Below are 24,983 nucleotides of genomic sequence, written 5' to 3' on the forward strand. Positions count from 1 at the left end.
ATTCAGTTCTTGAAAAAACTTCTGAGGCAATTGTATTGGTAAAGTTTGGAATAAATATTGCAATCTAGGAAATATATTCATTTTTACAGCATTAACTCTACCTATTAATGTTATTGGTAACATCATCCATTTATCAAGATCCTCTTTTTTTTAATAATGGCAAATAATTTTGTTTATATAAATTTTTTACATCATTATCAACTCTAATACCTAAATATTTTATCCCATTTATTGACCATCGAAATTGAGTTACTAATCGACATTGATTATAATTTCCTTTGGTAAGGGGTAAAATTTCACTTTTATCCCAATTTACTTTATACCCTGATACTTTCCCATATTCTTCCAATCTAAAAGATAGTCTTTGCAAAGATTGCAATGGGTTTGTTAAATAAATCAAAACATCATCAGCAAATAAATTAATCTTATATTCTTCTTGATACCCAGATTGTCTGGGATGCCATGAAAGCATATTTGAGGGGTCAAATAATCTCCTATACAGCAAATCTTAATAGAAAGTCCTGTGCAGATCAATTAGACCTCATTAATCAGATTAAAGAATTGGATCAACTGTATGCTCAAACTAAGAATCCTGAATTATACAAGAAGCGTGTAGAACTTCAAACTAAATTTAATCTTCTGTCTACTCAACCTGTCGAACGCCAACTTCTTGAAAGTAAGAGTCGCTTCTATATTCATGGTGACAAATCTGGTAAATTTCTAGCCAATCAGCTGAGACGTTCCAAAGCCAAACAACATATTACAAAGATCCGGAAGGAGAATGGAGACTTTACATCGGATCACTTAGAAATCAATGACGCATTTAAAAATTTCTATTCTCAACTTTATTCCTCTGAATCTTTGAATGACAATATCTCTGTTGATCACTTTTTAAATACTCTGAATATTCCTTCGCTTTCGTTTGATTTTAAAGCCAAACTTAATGCGCCTATTTCATCAGAAGAAATATCTTTTGCAATTTCTGCATTGTCTTCAGGGAAATCTCCTGGACCTGATGGGTTCCCCGTAGAATTTTATAAATCATTCTCTTCACTTCTTTCCCCTCAGTTATTCTCAGTATTATCTGACTCGTTTAATTACGGTAAATTGCCACCCTCTTTTAATGAGGCATCTATTATTCTTTTATTAAAAAAGGGTAAAGACCCAGCAGAGTGTTCCTCGTATAGGCCGATTTCTTTGCTCAATGTTGATGTTAAAATCTTGGCCAAAGTTTTGGCTTATAGATTAGAAACTGTTATCCCCTCTATTATTTCTGATGATCAAACTGGTTTTATTAAAAATCGTCTTCCTTTTTTTAACATTCGGCGTTTATTTAACATTTTATATTCACCTTCAACTGGGATTCCTGAATGTGTTATTTCCCTCGATGCGGAGAAAGCATTTGATCATATAGAGTGGAACTATCTTTTTGCAGTTTTAGAAAAATTTGACTTTGGTCAAAGTTTTATCTCTTGGATCAAATTGCTGTATTTGTGTCCTACTGCCTTTGTTTTGACTAATTTTCAGAAATCCCAGTTATTTAACCTCAAACGTGGCACCTGCCAGGGATGCCCTTTAAGTCCCTTTCTCTTTAGAACCTTTGGCTATAGAACCTTTGGTGATAACATTTCGAAATTGTCCTGAATTGACCGGGATTTGGAGAGGGGGTGTTGAGCATAGAGTTTCTCTTTATGCTGATGACTTATTACTTTTTCTTTCAAATCCGTCTACATCCTTACCTCCAATGTTTTCACTTCTTGATCAGTTTAGCCAGTTCTCTGGCTATAAACTTAATTTACATAAGAGCGAACTTTTCCCAATTAATAAAAAAGCACAAGAACTAACATTTCGTGATCTCCCTTTTAAAGTAGTTCATAATCAATTTACTTATCTTGGGATTACAGTCACAAGGAAGTTTAAAGATCTCTTTCGTGAAAATTTTGCCAATCTTTCATATACTATAAAACAGAGTCTGTTACAATGGTCACCTCTATCTATGTCTTTGGTAGGTCATATCAATGTTGTTAAAATGTATGTTCTCCCTAAACTTTTATATTTATTTCAATCAATCCCAATTTTTATTCCTAAATTTTTTTTTGATTCCTTAGACTCTATTATTTTGTCATATCTGTGGAAGAATAAGCGCTCTAGAATTAATAAAGTTTATCTCCAAATATCTAAAAAAGAGGGTGGCATGGCTTTACCTAACTTTCGTTTATAATATTGGGCAGCCAATATACGTTGTGCTACCTTTTGGTCTTTTTTCCATGGCCAACCCGAGTGCCCTAATTGGGTGGCAATGGAGTTGAGTTCCACTAAAGATTTATCTATCTCTGCACTTCTTGGCTCTGTACTCCCTAGTAGTTTGTCCAGATTAATTGTTAATCCTCTTGTTAGACACACTTTGCGTATATGGGCTCAGTTTAGGAAGTTTTATGGTTTCCATGGTTTTTCCTTTTCTAGCCCTATCTTACATAATCACCTTTTTTTACCTACTACGTATGATTCAGCATTCCATGATTGGTATAGGAAGGGCATTAGACATTTTGAAGATCTTTTTATTGATAATCGCTTTGCATCTTTTCAACAGCTCTCTGCTAAGTTCAATCTGCCCAATGCTCATTTTTTTAGATACCTCCAAATTAGACACTTTATTAATCCTTTAATTCCTAACTTCCCTGAAATGCCTGAGAAAAATGTTATGGATTTATTTATTTCTATTAATCCACTAGGTAAAGGTTTAATATCATTTATTCGTGATAAATTAGCATCCTTACGGCGTGCCCCTGTGGATAAAATTAGAATGGCTTGGGAGCATGATTTAAATATCTCCTTATCTGATGAGACTTGAGATTCGATTCTCAAATCGGTTAATTCAACCTCTCTTTGCGCTCGCCATTGCCTTTTACAGTTTAAGATTGTTCATAGAGCCCATATGTCTAAATCTAAACTATCCCGATTTTACCCTAACATTAGTCCTCTCTGTGATAAATGCAAAAGCGGCGAGGCCTCTCTCATTCATATGTACTGGTTTTGTCCTAGCTTGGAGAAATTTTAGTAAGACGTCTTCATAACGTTATCTTGTATTCTGAATCACCACCTAGAACCTAACCCTTTAATTGCTTTGTTCGGTTTTTTGGGTGAGACAGATTTACGTCTGAGTTCGACTAAGTGTCGAATATTATCTTTTGTTTCTCTCCTGGCTAGACATTTAATCCTCCTTAGATAGAGGGATGTTGCCCCGCCCACGCATGCTCAATGGCTTAATGATATTATGTCCTGCTTAGACCTTGAAAAAATTCATTATACAGTTCTTAATTCGGATACAAAGTTCCATAAGGTCTGGGGACATTTAATTGAGTATTTTCATAACCTTCCTCTTAACCAAGGTTTTTTTTTTTCGGTCCCTTGCTTTCAGCTCCTTTTTTGTTGGTAGTAGGCATTAATATCTTCTGTTGCTAAGTGTATTTACAGTTTTGGGGGTTTGAATGTCCTGATGTATACTCTCTAGATTGTGTTGTGGTTGGTCTGGAGTTCTTTTTTGTTGCGGGGTTTGAGGAGGATACTAATTTTACATATCTTCAATTTGGGTGCTTTCTCAATTATCTTCTTTTGTATTATATTATTGTATGTTTATTTTTGCACTGTATTAATGTTCTTCATTTCGATCTGGGTTTTTTTATCTGTAGCAATGTAGAAAATGTATTAAAAAAACTAATATTCTTCTTGATTAACTCTAAAGCCCCCAATGTCTGGATCTGTTCTAATTAATTCAGCTAATGGTTCTATTGCCAATACAAATAAAGCAGGTGATAATGGGCAGCCTTGTCTAGTTGACCTCGTTAAGCAAAATGGCGTTGAAATCTGACCATTTGTAACTACTTTAGCTTGAGGATTAGTATTTAAGGTTTTAATCCATTGTATAAAAAATTTTCCTAACTCATATTTTTCCAATACCTTAAATAAAAAATCCCATTCCAATCTATCAAATGCTTTTTCTGCATCCAAAGCAACTGCCACACTCATTTCCTCTCTTTTTTGTGCCAAATGAATTATACTAAGTAACCGGATTATATTATCCATTGATTGTCTGTTTTTAATAAAACCTGTTTGATTCATATGTATTAATTTTGGTAAATATTTAGATATTCTATTAGATAAAATTTTTGCTATTATTTTATAATCTGTATTCAACAAAGAAATAGGCCTATATGATGTTGGCTTTAAAGGATCTCTTTTTTTTGGCAATACAGTTATGATCGCTGTTAAAAAAGATTGTGGGAGTTTATGCATTCTTTCCACTTGATATATTAATTCCATAAAAGGAGGAATTAATAAATCTTTAAAATTTTTTTATAAAATTCAGGAGGAAAACCATCTTCTCCTGGGGATTTATTACTCTGAAGTGATCCTAAAGCTTCTTCAACCTCTTTTAATGTAAAGGGCATATCTAATCCTTTCTGCTCTTCCAAATTTAATTTTGGAAGGGTTATTTGTGATAAAAATTTATCTATCTCAGCAATCTTATTTTGTGATTCTGATTGATATAGTTCAATATAAAAAAATTTAAAGTTTCATTAATTTCTAAAGGTTTATAAGTAAACTTATTTGCACTTGTTCTAATTGCATTTATTGTTTTAGAAGTCTGTTCGGTTTTCAGCTGCCAAGCAAGAATCTTATGTGATCTTTCACCTAATTCATAATATTTCTGTTTAGTTCTCATAATTACTTTTTCTGTACAATATGTCTGGAGTGTATTATATTGTAATTTTTTATTAACAAGTTGTCTTCGTTTTTCTTCTGTCATATATCTTTGAGATTCTTTTTCTAACTTTGATATCTTTTTCCAATTGATCTATTTCTGCCATGTATTCCTTCTTAATTTTAGATGTATAACTTATAATCTGACCCCTTAAATATGCTTTCATCGCTTCCATAATACAATTTTATCCTCAACTGAATGTAAATTTGTATCCAAAAAAAATTGAATCTGTTTTTTCATAAAATCACAAAAATCTTGACATTTTAATAAAATTGAATTAAATCTCCATCTATAGATCGATTCATCCTTATCCATCATTATCACTGTCATTATCAAGGGGGAATGATCTGACAGTATTCTTGCTTTATATTCCACACTTTTCACTCTATCCTGAATATTTTTTGATAATAAAAAAAATCAATACTTGAGTAAGTTTTATGTCTATTTGAATAAAATGAATAGTCTCTTTCTCTTGGATTAATTTTTCTCCATATATCAATCAGATTTAAATCTTTCATTAATGATAAAGTTAGTTTTATTACTTTTGATTTTGTAGCAACTTTAGTTGACCTATCCAAAACTGGATCGAAACAAAAATTAAAGTCTCCACCTATTAATATCTTATCATGTGCATCAGCCAAGTTCAAAAAAACTTCTTGTATGAATTTTGCATCATTTTCATTTGGTGCATAAATGTTCATAAGAGTCCATAATTCTGAAAAAAATTGACAATGTATAATCACATATCTCCCCACAGAATCAATTACTACATTTTGTATTTTAATTGGTAACATTTTATTAACCAAAATTGCAACTCCTCTCAATTTTGAATTAAATGAAGCTGCAATGACATTTCCAACCCAATCTCTCTTTAATTTCTTATGTTCTGTTTCTGTTAAATGTGTTTCTTGTAGAAAAGCTATATCTCCTTTCATTTTCTTAATATATGTTAAAACTCTTTCTTTTCACAGGTCCATTAAGTCCATTAACATTAAAACTTAGAAAATTAAGTAAATTAATCATTCATAATACCTTGGGAACTCTTTAAAATTCTCCATGTTGCTATGAGTCTCTCCCCAACCATCCATGCAAGAAAGAAGAAAAATAGAAGAAAGGTAACTAATATACAAGAAAAAAAACAAAAACAAAATACCCCCCCACTGATGTTGCGAATAAAAAGAAACACAACATTCCCCCCCCCCCATTTTACGGGTCATGGCAATCGCCATGATTGTACACGTGAAACTCGCAGCCATCGATCAGGAGCTCCTCCAGCTCCCCCGCAAAAAAAAAGAAAAAATATATTAGTGAAGAAAAAAGAAGAGAAAATAATTAATGTCTCTACTCCCAATTAATACTCAACTATTTTTTTTTCTTCTTATTCCTTATAAATGTCCGTCAAGTCCAACCTTATTTCAGTCTTCATCATTCGTCCACTTCATTTCTATAATTCTTTACCCCTCCTCGTGGATATCAGGTACTTCTTGTACAAATTTCTCAGCTTTCCGGTAATCAACGAAAAATCTTCTTTCTTCGTTATCTAGGAAAATTATCAATTTTGCTGGGTAGCTCAATAGAAATTTATAGCCCTTTTCCCAGAAAGATTTTTTCACTGGATTAAATTCCTTCCACCTCTTCAGAAGATCGTAACTTATGTCTGGATAAAAAAAAACTTTTCCCTTCTATCATCAATGGCCCATTTCTCTTTTTAGCACCTTGAGTAGCTGCCTTCAAGATCATTTCTTTATCTTGGTACCTTAAGCATTTTATCAAAATTGATCTTGGATTTTGATCTTGTTGAGGTTTTGGTCTTAAAGCTCTGTGTGCTCTTTCAATTTCAATTACTTGACTTCCTTCTTTCATTTCCAAAATTTTCGGAATCCATTCTTGGAAGAATTTTATTGGATTTTCTCCCTCTGTACCTTTTATAAGACCAACAATTTTAATATTATTTCGTCTACTAGAATTTTCAAGCGCATCTATTTTTTCCAACATCCATTTTCTTTCTGTTGTCCAGGCCAAGATTATTGTCTTCTATCTTATCTATTCTTTCAGTGTTTTCTTCCATTTTTACTTCCATCTCTTTAACTTTATTATCCATCTTCTTTTGTTTTTCCACCACATTATCGAGTGTAATCTGCATCCTTCTTATATCTGTTCTTATAGCTTTTAATTCATTCATCATATATATCAGGATATCTCTTATGTCTCCTTTAATCTCCTCCTTTTCCTCTTCTTCTTCATCTGTGTTTCCCAAAGAATCTGATTCCACTTCCGATTCACTTCCAGCCGTAGTTGGGATTTGTAGTTTTGTTAATATCTGTTCATGCATACTTGTTTCTTCGCGCATGCGTTGTTCTTGCCGTTTCTTCTTAGAGACCGCCGACTTTGCCGCAACTTCCTGTCCCGAACCATCAGAAGTGCCATGCACTTTTCCGGGAGGAGATCCAACTTGAGTACGAGGCTTAGCCGAAACGGTTAGGCCTTTTTCCCCGCCGACTTGCGCAGTCTTCAAAGTAGTAGCTTTCTTCTGTTTCAGTTTAGAAGCCATATCTAAAAATAATCCTGAGTTGCTTATAAATAGTTACTAGTAGGTATTTGTTAACTCTTCTTCACTTAAACCCTATTTCATTACTTTTTACGAGGGAGCTGGATTCCCAACGTCTCGATCCTACATCATCACGTGATGCCCCAGAGATTACTCTTTTAAGATTATCTCTTACTATCTTTCCTTTCAGTTATACCTGACGAAGGGTCTTGGCCCGAAACGTCGACAGTGCTTCTCCTATAGATGCTGCCTGGCCTGCTGTGTTCCACCAGCAGTTTGTGTGTGACATTGTGATAGTTGATGTTGTTGGATTTGCAGAAGTTCTACCAGTTTGCAAACAAGTCCATTTTCAGCCACATTGTTATCACCCTTATGAAATTCTGCAGATGCTGGAAATCCAAAGCAACATACACAAAATGCTGCAAAAACTCAGCAGGTCAGTAAAGTAATAAAGCAGTTGATAATTTGGACAGAGACCCTTCAGGACTGGAAAGAAAGCAGGAAGATGCCAGATGCCAGTTGACGTGGATAGGCTTTTTCTATGGAGAGTAGGGGAGATTCAAACAAGAGGACATGAGTTGAGAGTTAAGGGGCAAAAGTTTAGGGGTAACACGAGGGGGAACTTCTTTACTCAGAGAGTGGTAGCTGTGTGGAACGAGCTTCCAGTAGAAGTGGTAGAGGCAGGTTTGATTTTGTCATTTAAAAAATTATTGGATAGGTATATGGACAGGAAAGGAATGGAGGGTTATGGGCTGAGTGCGGGTCAGTGGGACTAGGTGAGAGTAAGCATTCAGCACGGACTAGAAGGGCCGAGATGGCCTGTTTCTGTGCTGTAATTGTAATATGGTTATATGCTTATTAAAAGGTGGGGGGAGGGGGAGGATGCTAGCTAGAAGATAATGGCTGAAGCCAGGTGGTTAGGAAATGTAGAGGGCTGGAGAGGAAGGAATCAGATAGGAGAGGAGAGCAGACCAGAGGAGAAAGGGAAGGAGGACACTAGGGGGAGGTGAGAGGCAGGTGAGAAGAGATAAGAGGCCAGTGTGGGGAATAGAAGAGGAGAGGGGGAAGGGAAAAATTATATTACTGGAAGTAGCAATCGATATTCATGCCATTGGGTTAGAGATGGAATACAAGGTGTTACTCATCCACCCCGATGGTGGCTTCATCATGCCACAAATGGAGGCCAGGGACTAACATGTTGGAACTGGAATGGGAATCAGAATTAAAATGTAGGGTCACTGGAAAGTTCCACTTTTGGTGGATGGAGCGAAGGTACTCGACAAAGTGGACCCCCAATTTACAATGGGTTCCACCACTGTAGAAAAAGCAACACTGGAATCACTGGAAAAAATCAATAGATGACCCCAGCAGAAGTGTTGCCTCACCTGGAAGGATTTCTGGGGCCCCTGAATGGAGTGAGTGACGTGAATGCGCAGATGTAGCACTTTGACTGCAGAGACCCTTCAGGACTGGAAAGTGTCAGGAGGGACGATTGGTCAATGAATCAGAGGGAGAGATCCCTGCAGAAAGTGGAAATTGGGTGGGGGTGTAAGGCAAGGATGTGTTTAATGATAGGATCGCTTTGGAGATGGCAGATGTTGTGGAGAATGATGTGTTAGATGTGGAGTTTCATAGAGTATTCAAGGACATTTTCAACCTCTCACTGCTACGGGTGGAAGTTCCCACTTGCTTTAAAAAGGCAATAATTATACCAGTGCCTAAGAAGAATAATGTGAGCTGCCTTAATGACTATCATCCAGTAGCACTCACATCTACAGTGATGAAATGCTTTGAGAAGTTGGTCATAACTAGACTGAACTCCTGCCTCAGCAAGGACCTGGACCCAATGCAATTTGCCTATCGCCACAATGGGTCTCTGGCAGATGCAAACTCAATGGCTCTTTACATGGCTTTAGACAACCTGGACAACACAAACACCTATGTCAGGGTGCTGATGCCGTTCATTGACTATAGTTCAGCATTTAATACCATCATTCCCACAATCCTGACTGAGAAGTTACAGACCCTGGGCCTCTGTACCTCCCTCTGCAATTGGATCCTCAACATCATAACCGGAAGACCATAATCTGTGCAGATTGGTGATAACACATCCTCCTCGCTGACGATCAACACTGGTGCACTTCAGGGGTGTGTGCTCAGCCCACTGCTCTACACTCTATATGCAAATGACTGTGTGGCTAGGCATAGCTCAAATACAATCTTAAAATTTGCTGACGATACAACCATTGTTGGTAGAATCTCAGGTGGTGACAAGAGGGCATATAGGAGTGAGATATGCTAAGTAGTAGAGTGGTGCCGCAGCAACAACCTGGCACTCAATGTCAGTAAGACAAAAGAGATGACTGTGAATTTCAGGAAGGGTAAGACGAAGGAACACATACCAATCCTCATACAGAGATCAGAAGTAGAGAGAGTGAGCAGCTTCAAGTTCCTGGGTGTCAAGATCTCTGAGGATCTAATCTGGTCCCAACATATTGATGTAGTTATAAAGAAGGTAAGACAGTGGCTATACTTCATTAGGAGTTGGAAGAGATTTGGCAAGTCAACAAATACACTCAAAAACCTCTATAGATGTACCATGGAGATCATTCTGACAGGCTGCACTCTCTGGTTGGGGTGGGGGGTGGGGGGAGCTACTCTACAGGAAGCTGCAGAGGGTTGTAAATCTAGTCAGCTCCATCTTGGGTACTGGCCTACAAATTACCCAGGACATCTTCAAGGAGTGGTGTCTCAGAAAGGCAGCATCTATTATTAACGACCTCCAGCACCCACAGCATGCCCTTTTTTTCACTGTTACCATCAGGTAGGAGGTACAGAAGCCTGAAGGCACACACTCAGTGATTCAGGAACAGCTTCTTCCCCTCTGCCATCCGATTCTTAAATGGACATTGAACCCTTGGACACTACCCCACTTTTTTAAAAAAAATATACAGTATTTCTGTCTATTGCACGATTTTTAATCTATTCAATATACGTATACAGCAATCGATTTATTATTATTTTTCTTCTATATTATGTAGTGCATTGAACTGCTGCTGCTAAGTTAACAAATTTCACATCACATGTCAGTGTTAATAAACCTGATTCTGATAGAGTTTGCTCATTTCCACGAGCTCATCCAGCATTTTGTGTGTTGCTTTGCTATTACTCTACAAAAATCTGTATTAACTCTGTGTAACAACAAATCAGAGACCTACTGCATATAGTAAATATTAAACTACAATACAAAAAGGCACTGAGATCAAAGTCCACTCCACAACTTAACTTCCACAATCTACTTCTGATAAATAAGCAGCATATATTAAATATTACACTGCTTGCTGGTCTGTCCTAGGACCTAATATCATTTAATATATCAACACATTAAGATTTAATCACAATAATATGTTGACAGATGATTTTCTAAAGCTCAGAACAATACATTCTAGCCAAACTAGAATGCACCTTGTTCATTCAAATGATGTAAAGTTGTAAGATATGAATTGACCTCTTGCTGTAAAAGAATTGGTCAAGAACAGACACAAAGCATATCCAGGCATTAATCCAATGCTTTCTGAAGCTCTTGGATGGCATTATTACTTTGATAATTCTAAACACGATTCTTGTATTAAATCAGCCAAAGAAAATCTTTTTTTTTAATTAGTCTGTGCAATACATTTCAGAATGCATGCTAGATGCAGGAAGCATGCTAAATGATTTCTAAAGCATCTTTTGGCATTTTACAAGGTGTTTTATTTTTCAGAGTCTCTTTAACTTCTGAGAAATTTCCAAAAAAAAAGGTCTCATGATACATTCCTAAACATTGAAGAAGCTCCCATCACAGCATGTGGGAATTTAACCTAAACTGCAGAGAGATGAGCCAATAAATTAATGATCTACCAGAGCCCATGGAAATAAAGTTAAAGCCAAGTTTTAAAAAGGGATAGGAAGCTTGGGCAGAGAGATCATTTGAAAACAAGGATAGACAGACTGTCTGAAACTTAAGTCTGTTGAAAATACCTCATATACTAACAGAAAAGTGATTAAAATAATTCATGAATGAACACTTGTCAATTTACATTGAAATTATCAGCAGAACCACTTCACTTTGAGTCACAAGAGGAAATGTCACCCAAAGAAATGTCATGTGAATCATCGCTGGCTGATGTGAGACACACACCCCGATGAAAAAAATACTTCACTACTCTAATTTGTAGCAATTGGAATATTAAATTTTGAGAAAACAAAGAAAAATACAGAGTTTGAAGCTCCAAAGAATGAGTGTCCAATTTTAAAATCAAACAGATTTAACATTTTCCAGAAGACTGGCTAAGATATTTCCTGCTGATGATACAAAGTAGGTGTGCCCAGTATTAATGCTGAAATTTAGCAACTAAATAAACATGTCAGAATATGTTAGTACTATTAAATAATCCCCTAACTGAAGATGAAAACATCAAGATTCTGCAAACCACTGCAATAAGATGGATCACATCAAGGATCACCATTCAATTAATTTGATTTGCTAAGCAATACAAGGGTTGTTGTGCCACTAGCTTTCCCAATGACTTAGAGAATACTGCTGTTGGATCAAGATTTTTGAAAAGAAAACCACAAGGTTTTGGTTGAACACTCAAAACTGACCCATCACAAAGTATCAAATGAGATTAGTCAGTTCACAAGTTGGTAAAATAAATTTCAGTTATAGGCGGACACCTGACTTATGAACCAGCTACTAACTACTTACTAACCAGCTTCCATAATATTATTAAAATCAAAAAGTCTGATGTAGGTACCTACAATACCAATAAAAAAATATTCACACCTCTTGGAAATGTTCATGTTTTGTTGTAACCCCTATTGACATCAATGGATCTGGGGTTGAGAGGGTCAACGGCTTTAAGTTCCTCGGCATCCACATCACCGAGGACCTCACGTGGTCTGTACACACCAGCCGTGTGGTGAAAAAGGCACAACAGGGCCTCTTTCACCTCAGACAGTTGAGGAAGTTTAGTATGGGCCAATAAATCCTAAGAACTTTCTACAGTGGCACAATTGAGAGCATCCTGACTGCCTGCATCACTGCCTGGTATGAGAACTGTACCTCCCTTAATCGCAGGAGTCTGCAGAGAGTGGTGCGGACAGCCCAGTGCATTTTTAGTCATGAACTTCCCATGATTCAGGACATTTGCAAGGACTGGTGGGTAAAAAGGGCCCATAGGATCATTGGGGACATGAGTAACCCCAACCACAAACTGTTCCAGCTGCTACCATCCAGGAAGCAGTACCGCAGCATAAAAGCCAGGACCAACAGGCTCCCAGACAGCTTTTTCAACCAGGCCACCAGACTGATGAACTCACGCTGATTTGAGCATACTCTATGTTACATGACTGTTCTATTTATTATAGAAAACTAGGATTGCATATTCAGACGGAGGTGTAACATAAAGATTTTTACTCCTCACGTATGTGAAGTATGTAAGAAATAAAGTCAATTCAATAATCACTGGATTTAATTTGGCTTTTTTGACACTGGTGAACAGAAAAAGACTCTTGTCAAGGTGAAAACAAATATTAAAAACACAAAATGATTGATTGCACATGTATTCACCACCCCCCCCCCCCCCCCAATATTACACACCAAATCGTCACTGGTGCAACCAACTGGTTTTAGAGGTCACATAATTAGTTAAATGGAGATTTGCTTTTGGAGATTTGTGTGTAGTGAAGGTGTTTCAATTGACTGTAGTAAAAAAATGCACTTGCATATGGAAGGTCCAACTGCCAGCGAGTCAGTATCCTGGCAAAAACTACACCATGAAGACAAAAGAACACTCCAAGCAATTCCTCAGAAATGTTATTGAAAAGCACAAGTCAGCAGACGTATACAAGAAACAGTTAAGTCTATCATCAAAAAATTGGAAGAATATGGCAGAGCTGTAAATCTGCCTACAGCAGGCCATCCTCAAAAACTGAGTGACTGTGCAAGAAGGGCACTATTAGTGAGGGAGGCCACCAAGAGACCTATGCCCACTCTGGAGGAGTTACAAGCTTCAGTGACTGAGATGGGGGCAACTGTGCTTAAAACTACTGTTGCCCAGGTGCTTCACCAGTCACAGCTTTATGGGAGAGTGGCAAAGAGAAAGCCACTGTTGAAAAAAACTCACATAAAATCTCGGCTAGAGTTTGCCAGTAGGCTGTGGGAGACTCTGAAGTCAGCTGGAAGAAGGTTCTATGGTCTGATGAAACCAAAATAGAGTTTTTTGACCATCAGAGTAAACGCTATGTGTGATGCAAGCCGAACACCACACATCATCAAAAACATAACATCCCTACCGAGAAGCATGGTGGTGGCTGCATCACGCAGTGGGGATGCTTCACTGCAGCAGGCCCTGGAAGGCTTGTGAAAGCAGAGGGTAAAAAGAATGCAGCAAAATACAGGGAAATCCTGGAGGAAATCCTGATGAAGTCTGCAAAGAGAACTGCGACTTGGGAGAAGATTTGTTTTCCAGCAAGACAATGGCCCCAAGCATAAAGCCAAAGCTGCAAAGTTAATGTCCTGGAATGGCTAAGTCAGAGTCCAAACCTCAATCCAATTGAGAATTTGTGGCTGGACTTGAAAAGGGCTATTCACTCACAATTCCCATGCAATCTGACAGAACTTGAGCAGTTTTGTAAAGGAATGGGAAAAATTGCAGTGTCCAGATGTGCAAAGCAAATAGAGACCTATTCACACAGACTCAAGGTTGTAGTTGCTACTAAGGGTGCATCTACTAAATTCTGATTTTAAGGGGATGAATACTTAGGCAATCAATTACTTTATATTTGTAATTAATTTTGATCACTTTGTACAGATCTGTTTTCACTTTGAAACAAAAGAATAATTTTCAGTTGATGTGTCAAAAAAGCCAAATTAAATCCAGTGTGATTCAATGCTGTAAAAGAATAACACATGTAAACTTCCAAGGGAGGTGAATACTTTTTTATAGGCGCTGTATGTACATTGCAATAATACTCCAGTGATGGAGGAAGGGAAAGTTCAAAGTTGTGCTCAAGATGCTAAAAATGTGGACCACTTTGTTCTAGATCAGAGCATTGAACCTTTTAAAATGTCACTGAAGCTGCTGTCTTCTAAGCAAATGGTGAGCAGTCCCATCTTCTGTATTGCAGTTATTGGAAAAGTTTATCACATTCAGCATACAGTCTCACTCACCAATGAATGCCCAGCTTTTGACCTGTTCTTCTGGTCTCAGTAGTGATGTAAAAATAACACCAAAAGGTAAAATACTTCATTAAATAAGTTAAATCTTCCAAAAGCTACATTTTCATTTGTGATTTCTGTAGATATTTCAATTGTAGTGTTGTTGCCTTTTCTTGTACACTAACAAACTCTATCTCTATGGGAGTCAAACCTGTTCATCAATTCTCAAATATAAAACAAAACAGACCCATAAAAAGAAAATAGGCCAGTAAAAATAATTTTGTTGCAGGAATGGGAAGAATTTGACCACAAATGAAAATGAAGGAATTGTGAATTTCAAAATAAAATTACATTTGGCTTCCTGTAAAAAACTAGACACATTGGATATTTCTGCCCAACTATAATTTGTCAAAAATTATATCATTTTATGGAGGACCAGCAAGCTTGTGACTGGGTCCACATTCCGTAACTTAACCATAGAACCATAGGCCCTTCTTGGTTGTGCCGAACCATTTTTCTGCCCAGTCCCACTGACCTGCACCTGGACCATATCCCTCCATACACCTCTCATCCATGTACCTGTCCAAGTTTTTCTTAAATGTTAAAAGTGAGCCCAAATTTACTACTTCATCCGGCAGCTTATTCCACACTCCCACCACTCTCTATGTGGAGAAGCCCCCCACCCCCCAATGTTCCCTTTAAACTTTTCCCCCTTCACCCTTAACCTATGTCCTCTGGTTATTTCCTCCCCTAGCCTCAGTGGAAAAAGCCTGCTTGCATTCACTCTATCTATACCCGTCATAATTTTATACACCTCTATCAAATCACCCCTCATTCTCCTACGCTCCAGGGAATAAAGCCCTAACCTATTCAACCTTTCTCTGTAACTCAGTTTCTCAAGTCCTGGCAACATCCTTGTAAACCTTCTCTGCACTCTTTCAACCTTATTAATATCCTTCCTGTAATTCAGTGACTAAAAATGCACACAATACTCCAAATTCGGCCTCACCAATGCCTTATACAACCTCACCATAATATTCCAACTCTTATATTCAATACTTTGATTTATAAAGGCCAATGTACCAAAAGCTCTCTTTACTGCCCTATCTACCTGTGACACCACTTCTTTTTTTTTAAACAGTTCAGATTTTATTATTTGAAAGCATTTTGAAAAAACAAGAATTTCAGATTAAAAAGATGTGCAGATACATTCTGAGCAGAAACTAGTGAATTTAGAGCCACCTTTACTTTTGGACTAGGGGCATCCAAATTCCTCAACCAACACTCAGCCTTTAAAAAGTGTGAGTACGTTCATGCATGTGTACACAAAGGGGAAGAGAAAAAAAAGGGCAACTGCTTCCCTCAAACTGTTAGGGACACTTACTACCAAGATCTGAAGGTTGCAGTGGAAAAAGGAATAAACTTTCTCCAACTATCTTTTCAGCTCCCACTATTAGTGCTTTGGAGACTACCATTCTCTAGCCTGCATCTGTGCATGTGATATAAACAAGAAAATAATTCATTTAGAAAAAAGGTTTGTGTTCAAGTAGAAAAGGCACTTAAAATTCAGGTACAAGAGAGCCATCAGCCATTCATCACCATTCGGACCAACTCCTCATAGTTAATACAGCCATTTGCATCCTCTTGGCCGGCCAGCAGAGTCTCCACTTCTTCATCAGTCATTTTCTCACCAAGAGTAACCAGCACATGGCGCAATTCAGCACCCATGACTGTGCCATTTCCTTCTTTATCAAAGACTCGCAGACCCTCTACAATATCCTCAAAGGTTCCAGGTTCTTTGTTTCTTGCAATGTCTTGAAGTTTTGGAAGGAATTGTTCAAAATCCAGAGTTTTCATATTCATATCTTCAGGCTTTGGATTCCCAAGAACTTTCAAGACTTCTGCATTGCATGGATTCTGGCCAAGGGTACGCAGCAGATCAGCAAATTGGTTGTAGCCAATTCTACCCTCACCAATTCGATCATAGAGGCAGAAAGCCTCTTTGAATTCGGCAATTTGATCCTCTGAAAAATCGCACATCTTGCTCTGATCCCTTTGCTCCCGCTGAGTCCACTCGTGACACCACTTTTAAGGAATTTTGTATCTGTACTCCCAGATCCCTCTGTTCTACTGCACTCCTCAGTGTCCTACCATTTACCTTGTATATTCTACCTTGGTTTGACCTTCCGAAGTGCAATACCTCACACTTGTCCACATTAAACTCCATCTGCCATTTTTCAGCCCATTTTTCCAGCTGGTCCAAATCCCTCTGCTAGCTTTGAAAACCTTCCTCACTGTCCACTACACCTCCATCCTTTGTATCATCAGCAAATTTGCTACATTATCATCCAGATCATTGATATAGATGACAAATAACAATGGACCCAGCACTGATCCCTGTGGCACACCACTAGTCACTCAGAGAAGCAATCCTCCACTACCACTCTCTGACTTCTCCCATTGAGCCAATGTCTAATCCAATTTACCACCTCACCATGTATACCTAGCCACTGAATCTTTCTAACTAACCTCCCATGTGGGACTTTGTCAAAGGCCTTACTGAAGTCCATGCAGACAACATCCACTGCCTTTCCTCCATCCACTTTCCTTGTAACCTCCTCGAAAAACTCTAATAGATTTGTTAAACATGACCTACCATGCACAAAGCTGTGTTGACTCTCCCTAATAAGTCCCTATCTATCCAAATACTTGTAGATCCTATCTCTTAGTACTCCTACCAATAATGTACAGACGTCAAACTTACTGGCCTATAATTTCCTGGATTATTTTTAGAGCCTTTTTTAAAACAACGGAACAACATGAGTTATCCTCCAATCCTCACCCATAGATACCGACATTTTAAATATATCTGCCAGGGCCCATGCAATTTCAACACTAGTCTCCTTCAAGGTCTGAGGGAATACCCTGTCAGGTCCTGGGAATTTATCTACTCTGATTTGCCTCCCTCTTCAATCTGTATAGGTTCCATGACCTCACTACTTGTTTGCCTTATTTCTATTGACTCCATGCCAGTTTCCTTAGTAAATACAGATGCAAAAAAACCCATTTAAGATCTCCCCCACTTCTTTTGATTCCATACATAGCTGACCACTCTGATCTTCAAGAGGACCAATTTTATCCCTTACTATCCTTTTGCTCTTAATATACCTGTAGAAGCTCTTTTGATTATCCTTCACCTTGACTGCCAAAGCTACCTCATGTCTTCTTTTAGCCTTCCTGATTTCTTTCTTAAGTTTTTTTGCACTTTTTATACTCATCAAGTACCTTATTTGCTCCCTGTTTCCTATACATGTCATACATCTCTCTCTTCTTTTTTTATCAGAGTTCCAATATCCCTAGAGAACCAAGATTCCTTATTCTTACTCATTCTGCCTTTAATCCTGACAGGAACATACAAATCTTAACTCTCAAAATTTCTCCTTTGAAGCCCTCCCACTTGCCAACGACATCCTTGGCAGAGAACAACCTGTCCCAATCCACACTTTTAAGAACCTTTCTCATTTCTTCAAATTTGGCCTTTTTTCCAGTTTAGAACCTCAACCCAAGGACCAGATCTATCTTTATCCATGATCAAGTTGAAACTAATGGTGTTATGATCACTGGAACCAAAGTGTTCCCCTACACACACTTCCATCACCTGTCCTAACTTGTTTCCTAATAGGAGATCTAATATTGCATCTTCTCTATTCAGTACCTCTATATATTGATTTAGAAAGCTTTCCTGAATACATTGTACAAACTCTAACCCATCTAGACCTTTAACAGTATGGGAGTCCCAATCAATATGTGGAAAATTAAAATCCCCTACTATGACAACTTTATGTTTAACGTAATTGTATCTATTAAACAGATTTACAAGGAGTTCAGCGTCAATATTTTGAGTTGATTTACAACACCACCAGCAACATGTTAATATCTTCAAATTCCAGTAGACTAGTTCCTTGTCATTAATCTCAGAAATGAAAACCTACTCTTACCAAAATTACTTTAAACTGTAATTAGCAATAAGATCTTTCATAGTCCATTATCTCAGACCTATTTTTAAAAGTATATATCTACAAATTACTCGAGGATATCATTGTCAAGCAGTAAGTGTTACCCAACCCTGTGCATTTAGAATAATAAAAAGAGCTGTTTGGCATTAAATTATTAAGTAGTTCCATAAAAATCTGTAAAAATTTTGTACCAAAAATTAAACTAAGCTTCGACAGCAATATGGTACTTTTTTTTTTAAAAAAAAGAAAAATCTTATTTTTGCACTGCAAGGCACTTGAAAAGTTTTGGTTAAAATTTTTAAAAGGTGTGTATTAATAAATAGAAATCATTACAGCAGCACGTTTCATCTCTGGATTCCAGCAAAGGGAAAGGACTGGTATTGGATACCTGAGCCAGGACAACAATCAATTCATGAGCTGACACTCCCATAATCCATAATCAGAAGGACAAAGATCCACTTGAATAAAGATTAATGGTTGTCACTTCAATGAAATGCAAAAGAGGTGATGTTTTGCTAGTGGTTATGCCTTTCATAACTAATTCACTATGAATTAGCCTGCCTCTTCAGACTCATGAGAAATTCCATGACGAAGCTTGACATACAGAAAAGGAGTTTATCCTAGAGCCTTACGCAAATTCAGGCCTCAACTACATTGCAGTCTTTGAGGTTGTTCCTTGAATACACTGCATGCCACACTTTCATACTACAATTCAGAAACTGGCTGAGAAATTTTTCTGTGTTTTGTAAGTGAAGATTTTTCTTCCTAATCAGCAAATTTGAGCTACAGATAAAAATAAAACTAACTAAGCCAAATGCTATTAACTGACTGTACAAAGCAGGGAAATCTGACTAGATGTGATGTGGAGAAGTAACTACAGCATGAGTGAATATCTTACTACTAACAGTTGAAAAGGGGTATTTCAGGATGTTACTTGAACAAGGAGAAGTCATAAATTCACTTTTTAAAACACTATTGAGGGATATATAACATACCCATAGAAATAAGGAATTGTAATTGAATCAAAATTCATTAAATTAATATTTTTTAAATTTTTCAGTAACAGAATTGAACAGGAAAAGAAGTGCTCAAGGCAATTCTTGATAAGATCATCGTTAAAAGAAGGTTCATATTTTTTAAATGGCAATACACAGAGATGCACTTTTTAAAAGATTGAAAGTAATATTGCAAATTATGGAGTTTACATTGCTCTCATAACAACACTGATATTCTGTGCTGTACTAAGTCAAAGGATTTAGATTGGATTATTAATAATGCATTGTATTAAGATCAAATAAATCAACTTGTCCTCTTGATGGCAGGTATGTGTACACAAATAATCTGAGTTATACCTCAGTGATCTTATTTAGAATAATAAAGTTATGCTAGGTCTTGCATCACTAGCTCCTTGATTTTGGATTGATGTCAGTACAGGGTATGACCCTCATTAGACCACTGGATAAGTGGACTTGTCACTAAGACTCAATTTGCTGATTTCAGAAAAGTAAATGTTAAATGTGATGGACAGTCAAAAGCTGTGTACACATCCACCAAGATCTCACCAAGATACAACAGAAATGCTAGATTCTGCAGCAACAAACAATCTGCTGAAGGAACTCAGCGGGTCAAGCATCACCTGTGGTGGTGGGTGGTGGGGGGGGGGGGGGGAAGAAATCAGTAATATTTCTGGCTGACACCCTGCATTAGGCCCTGATACAGTGTTTCAACTCAAAACATCACTTCCCCACAGATGCTGCTCAACCTGTGAAGTTCCTCCAACGGATTGCTTAAATATCATGTTTGATAACGATTGCCCAGAATATAATCAATATTCCCACATAAACTAGGATATCTCTACTAGCAAAGGTCACTGAGAACTTGATAATTAAGTACTCTTAAAATGAAGCCTTGCAGCTAATATAAAACTGATATATGTGTAACTGGTTCATGACAGGGGTTTTACACACCACTTGACCTTAATGAGCTTGGACATCACATGATAATCCAATATTGAACTTATAATGTCACTTGCATATTAAAATACACCCAGTAGAGTCTTAGATTCAATTTAGAAGGAAATTAATTTACTAGCAGACCACTTTCCAACATGTCACATGCATAGTGCTGTGTCTAAAGAACACAAACGGGTATGATAAACAGGTACAGTTTTAGAAATACTGAGAAAGCATAACAAATAGTTAACACCATTACAAGTAAACGTACCACCAACTTTCTCATCATACAAGCAGAGAATAAAACATGGTAAAAATGTAATTTTTTGTCTAATTTAGAAGCTGCATTACACCATATTTTAAAACTGCAATTTATAAGCAGATCAAAATAAAATTTATTTGCCAATTCATAACAGCCCCAGACCCTTAATATTTTGTTATCTTCCAGATGTTCAATATGATGCTATACAATGGAGTTCGAACATAGTGCATGTCTAAGGTCTTGGCTGTGACAAGTAGTTAGTGCTTTTAATACACTAATTTTCTGTCAATTTGATGTACATTTTAAACATTCGGAAGTACATGTCGGCCTTAAAAATACAGTAATTTTGTTGACATAGCTCATACAGAGCTGGACGAAATTTGGAAATACTCCAAAATTAGTTTGGGGTTAGGGTTGGCTATCATTGGACAAAAGAGAGAATTATGTTACTCACTGATACAGGAATAGGCAATGAAAAGCAACACATGACATCAACAATTTCCTACAAACATGGATTGTTCTCTTCCTGCTCCAATGGTTTCATACATTGGTGTATCCAGCTTTTAAGGCCATGTTCTGCCTTTTATTCAATGCACTTTTGGACAAGAATGACATCTACTAAGTAACATTTTTGAGCTAGACAACCTGAGCTAAAATGTTTTCTACTAGCAAATATTAACTAAAATACATTCAACAAAAATGGATCTCTTATTTTCCCAATAAAATTAAAGCACTATCACTAATTTCTCCAAAAGGAAATTTGAAACATTCCCATCAGTAGAAACTATGGGCTACAATGATCTCCTGGAAGGGATCTTCTGGAGGGATCTTCATGGTTAGGTTCCTGATCCAGAATAATCAAGCAAAAAAATTGCAGATGCTGGAAAATGAAAAAGAGCTTTTGACCCAAAATGTTGGGATGCTGCCTGCCCTGCAATGTTTCTTTTCCTCACTTTCCAATCAGCTGTTTTTATTTAAGCTTTTGCCAACTATTCAAAATGATAACCATGAAATGATCATGGTGTAATGCAGCTAGATTAGATTATGAAGCATCAGAGTATGAACCAGGCAGACTCAGATGTTACTATACCTGCTCTTTACTAGAATTGGCTAAACCAGGTTTCTTCTTCTTTTTCATGGGACTCAGTGCATCATCTTGTGGAGAGTGTCCATTTGAAGATGGCTGGGGGCTAAGCTGTTTTCGTTTTAGACCCGTACGTTCTCCAGAACCAAGATCTGAAAAATAAACTCAAAACATTAAATGAAGAAAATTTCATCCACTCATGGCAGCAAAATTAAAGAGACCTACTGGGAAAAAGCAGCTTCCAGTGAGATGGCTTTTGATGTTACTATTGAATTTATGCAAAGTTCATTTATGTTTCCATTTACAGTATGTCTCAAGTATCCTTGCAAAATACACCAAAACAAAAATCAATTAGTTGTTGACTACCCTCACCCATTTCTCAGTAGTGTAATGAACATTTGCAACTATCTTCAGCACACTTGAGTGCTAAAATCTTAATGAACCATAGGGCATTTGTAGTGTTAGTAATCGGAGTATTATTACATAAATAGAAAATGGCACCTTATCAACCATGGGTTCAACTGTCTAAAGAAAAACTGAAGTAGAAATCTTAAGAGTAAATTAAGCAAACTTTTTCCACCAAGGAAACAGACTGTGGAATACATCAACAGGGAAGTTTTCTGCAATATAGGCAGGATAAGTACAAGGCCCATTATGCTAGAAGACAGAAAAAATAAATACGCCAAGAAGAAAATGTAGGCATTTACTCTGGATAAAAATGAGCTGAATAAACATAATACTCAATATGTTTCTGAAAAGTCTGCACTTATGAAACAATGGCTAACATTCATCTTGATTTTGCAGTCAGAATTGAACCAGCAGTTCTTGTTATTCATTAATCTTAAACTGTAATTGGGTATCAGAAGTCTTCAGTCACATGACAATCATTACACTCTGCAATACTAGCAACATGTCCCCTTAAACTACATTTCATTACTTTTTACACCATCTCCAACAATTAACCCACTAAAGGAATAAGGATCCACACTTCTAATTGTCTTGCATTGGAAACGTTGCCAGTAATAACTAATATTTATGATTTGATACAAATTACTTTTGTTTTAAAATGATCAGGTCTTTACATGTTCTGACAGCTTACATCCATCTACCACAACATTCTAACTTAGTCTCTTGGAAAGTGTCTGCTCTAAAAAATATCCCACAACACCCAAGACAGTGTATCTGAAGTTCAGTAATCTTTTTAAGTTACTTTTTTATTAAGTCTTTAATGGCATTTCATTATAAACCACATGCACGCAGATGTTTCTTGCTCCAAGGCTAGTCCAGTACATTTCCACCAGACGATTTTCTGTTCAGTTATTTTAACACTTTACTCTATTAGCTTTATCTTACAGATGTCAGCTCAGCATTTTCATTCATTTAAAGTACTTGCATTAAGAAATTTATGGATATACGATAAATAAATATTTGCAACTACAAAAGCAGTTTTCTATTTTGGGCAGAATTTTGATACGAAGTGTCTGCAGAGAGATATAGTTAAGTTAAGTGAGTGGGCAAAGGTCGGGCAGATGGAGTACAATGTTGTAAATGCAAGGTTATCCACTTTGGAAGGAAAAATGAAAGAGCAGATGATTATTTAAATGGTAAAAAATAATTGCAGCATGCTGCTGTGCAGAGGAACTTGGGAGTGCTTGTGCACGAATCACAAAAGGTTGGTTTGCAGGTGCAGCAGGCTATTAAGAAGGCAAATGGAATGTTGGCCATTGCTAGAGGAACTGAATTTAAGAGCAGGGAGGCTATGCTGCAACTGTACAGGGTACTGGTGAGGTCGCACCTGGACTACTGCATGCAAGTCTGGTCTCCTTACTTGAGGAAGGATATACTGGCTTTAGAGGCGGTGCAGGAAAGTTGTTTCCACTGGTAGGCAAGACTAGAACTAGGAAACATAGTCACAAGATTCGGGGGAGTAGATTTTTGGAAGGAGATGAGGAGGAACTGCTTTTCCCAGAGTGTGGCGAATCTGTGGAATTCTCTACCCAATGAAGCAGTGGAGGCTACCTCAGTAAATATACTTAAGACAAGGTTGGATAGATTTTTGCATAGTAGGGGAATTAAGGGTTATGGGGAGAAAAGGCAGGTAGGGGGAGATGAGTCCATGGCCAGATCAGCCATGATCTTATCGAATGGTAGAGCAGGCTCGATAGGACAGATGGCCTACTCCTGCTCCTAATTCTTATCTTCTTATGAGTGAAAATGTAACCCAAATGAATGGTCATTTTATGAGCCATTATTCCTAAAAGATAACAAATATGAAATAAATCTAGGCCCACACAGATTACCACTGAAATTGGGGAATAAGCAGTGGAATGTTTTACATTCTTTGGGAAGGAATCCTATTACTCACAACCAAATCAAACACACATTTCTTATTTAGTTAGTAACTATGCTGAAAAGTGCTAATTCAATAGTGATTGCTATTATAAAGTATAATCAAATCTTCGTAATTTTCCCCATCACATCAGTTAATAAACTTTTTAATGACTAATTACTTCTGTCTCAACAGGGCAATAAGTTCACTCAATATCCCAAACTAATATCTCAATGTTTCTTTGTCCCACTTAGACCAATAAGCTTAAAAGGTCTGCAGTTGACAACGTCACCAACAGGATGGACCACCCCCATGGCTAAAATGCTCTACATAACGAGAGTTCTGCTTTGCCATTCTACTTATTAAGAGAGTTCGCCTCAGTAATCCTAGCCGCAGTTTACATTCCGTCAGAAGCTGACATAAATCAGGCACTTGAGATACCGAATGCTCCCATCACCAAACAGTCCACTACAATGCATTTCAAATCATAGTCAGGGACTTCAAATGTTGAAGTGTTTTGAGAGGCTTGTTTGAAGAAATCTGTACCCAATTATCATCAGCACATAACTCGCACCACAAGGGGTACCAAGACACAAGGCCACTGCTATACTATGATTAAGAATGCCATCTGTTCCATGTCCAATCTGCATTGTAGGAAATCTGATGATTGCCTGTCCTACTCCTACCTCTTACAAAGTGAAATCAAGCAACATAGCTGCCAACAATGCTTTGATCCCAGGTGAGCTCAATACCTTCTATGCTCACTTTGACCATCAAAAGATGGAGGAAGCTTCATGAACTCCCACCGCCTCTGATGACCTTGCGATTT

At 37.2% G+C, this 24,983-nt stretch overlaps 2 protein-coding genes across 15 annotated transcripts in view; both read right to left on the reverse strand.

Annotated features, from left to right (window-relative positions):
• The window catches only part of zmynd8 (zinc finger, MYND-type containing 8), a 132,832-nt gene that overhangs the window by 70,441 nt on the left and 37,408 nt on the right, over nucleotides 1-24,983 (reverse strand). For 13 of the 14 annotated variants that reach the window (XM_073062003.1, XM_073062007.1, XM_073062000.1 and 10 more), the window contains one exon: nucleotides 21,832-21,977. In XM_073062003.1, coding sequence (XP_072918104.1) covers nucleotides 21,832-21,977 — 146 coding nt within the window. Of the gene's footprint in view, nucleotides 1-5,794; nucleotides 5,911-21,831; nucleotides 21,978-24,983 lie in introns of those variants that run through there. The other variant, XM_073062008.1, reaches the window with a different exon arrangement.
• Nucleotides 15,635-16,607, reverse strand: LOC140736155 (myosin light polypeptide 6-like). The gene has a single exon (XM_073061993.1). It carries the CDS (start codon nucleotides 16,549-16,551, stop codon nucleotides 16,096-16,098), a length of 456 nt encoding a protein of 151 aa, XP_072918094.1. The 5' UTR covers nucleotides 16,552-16,607; the 3' UTR covers nucleotides 15,635-16,095.

Source organism: Hemitrygon akajei, chromosome 11 (genome assembly GCF_048418815.1).
Source record: "Hemitrygon akajei chromosome 11, sHemAka1.3, whole genome shotgun sequence".
Classification (NCBI taxonomy): Eukaryota; Metazoa; Chordata; class Chondrichthyes; order Myliobatiformes; family Dasyatidae; genus Hemitrygon; species Hemitrygon akajei.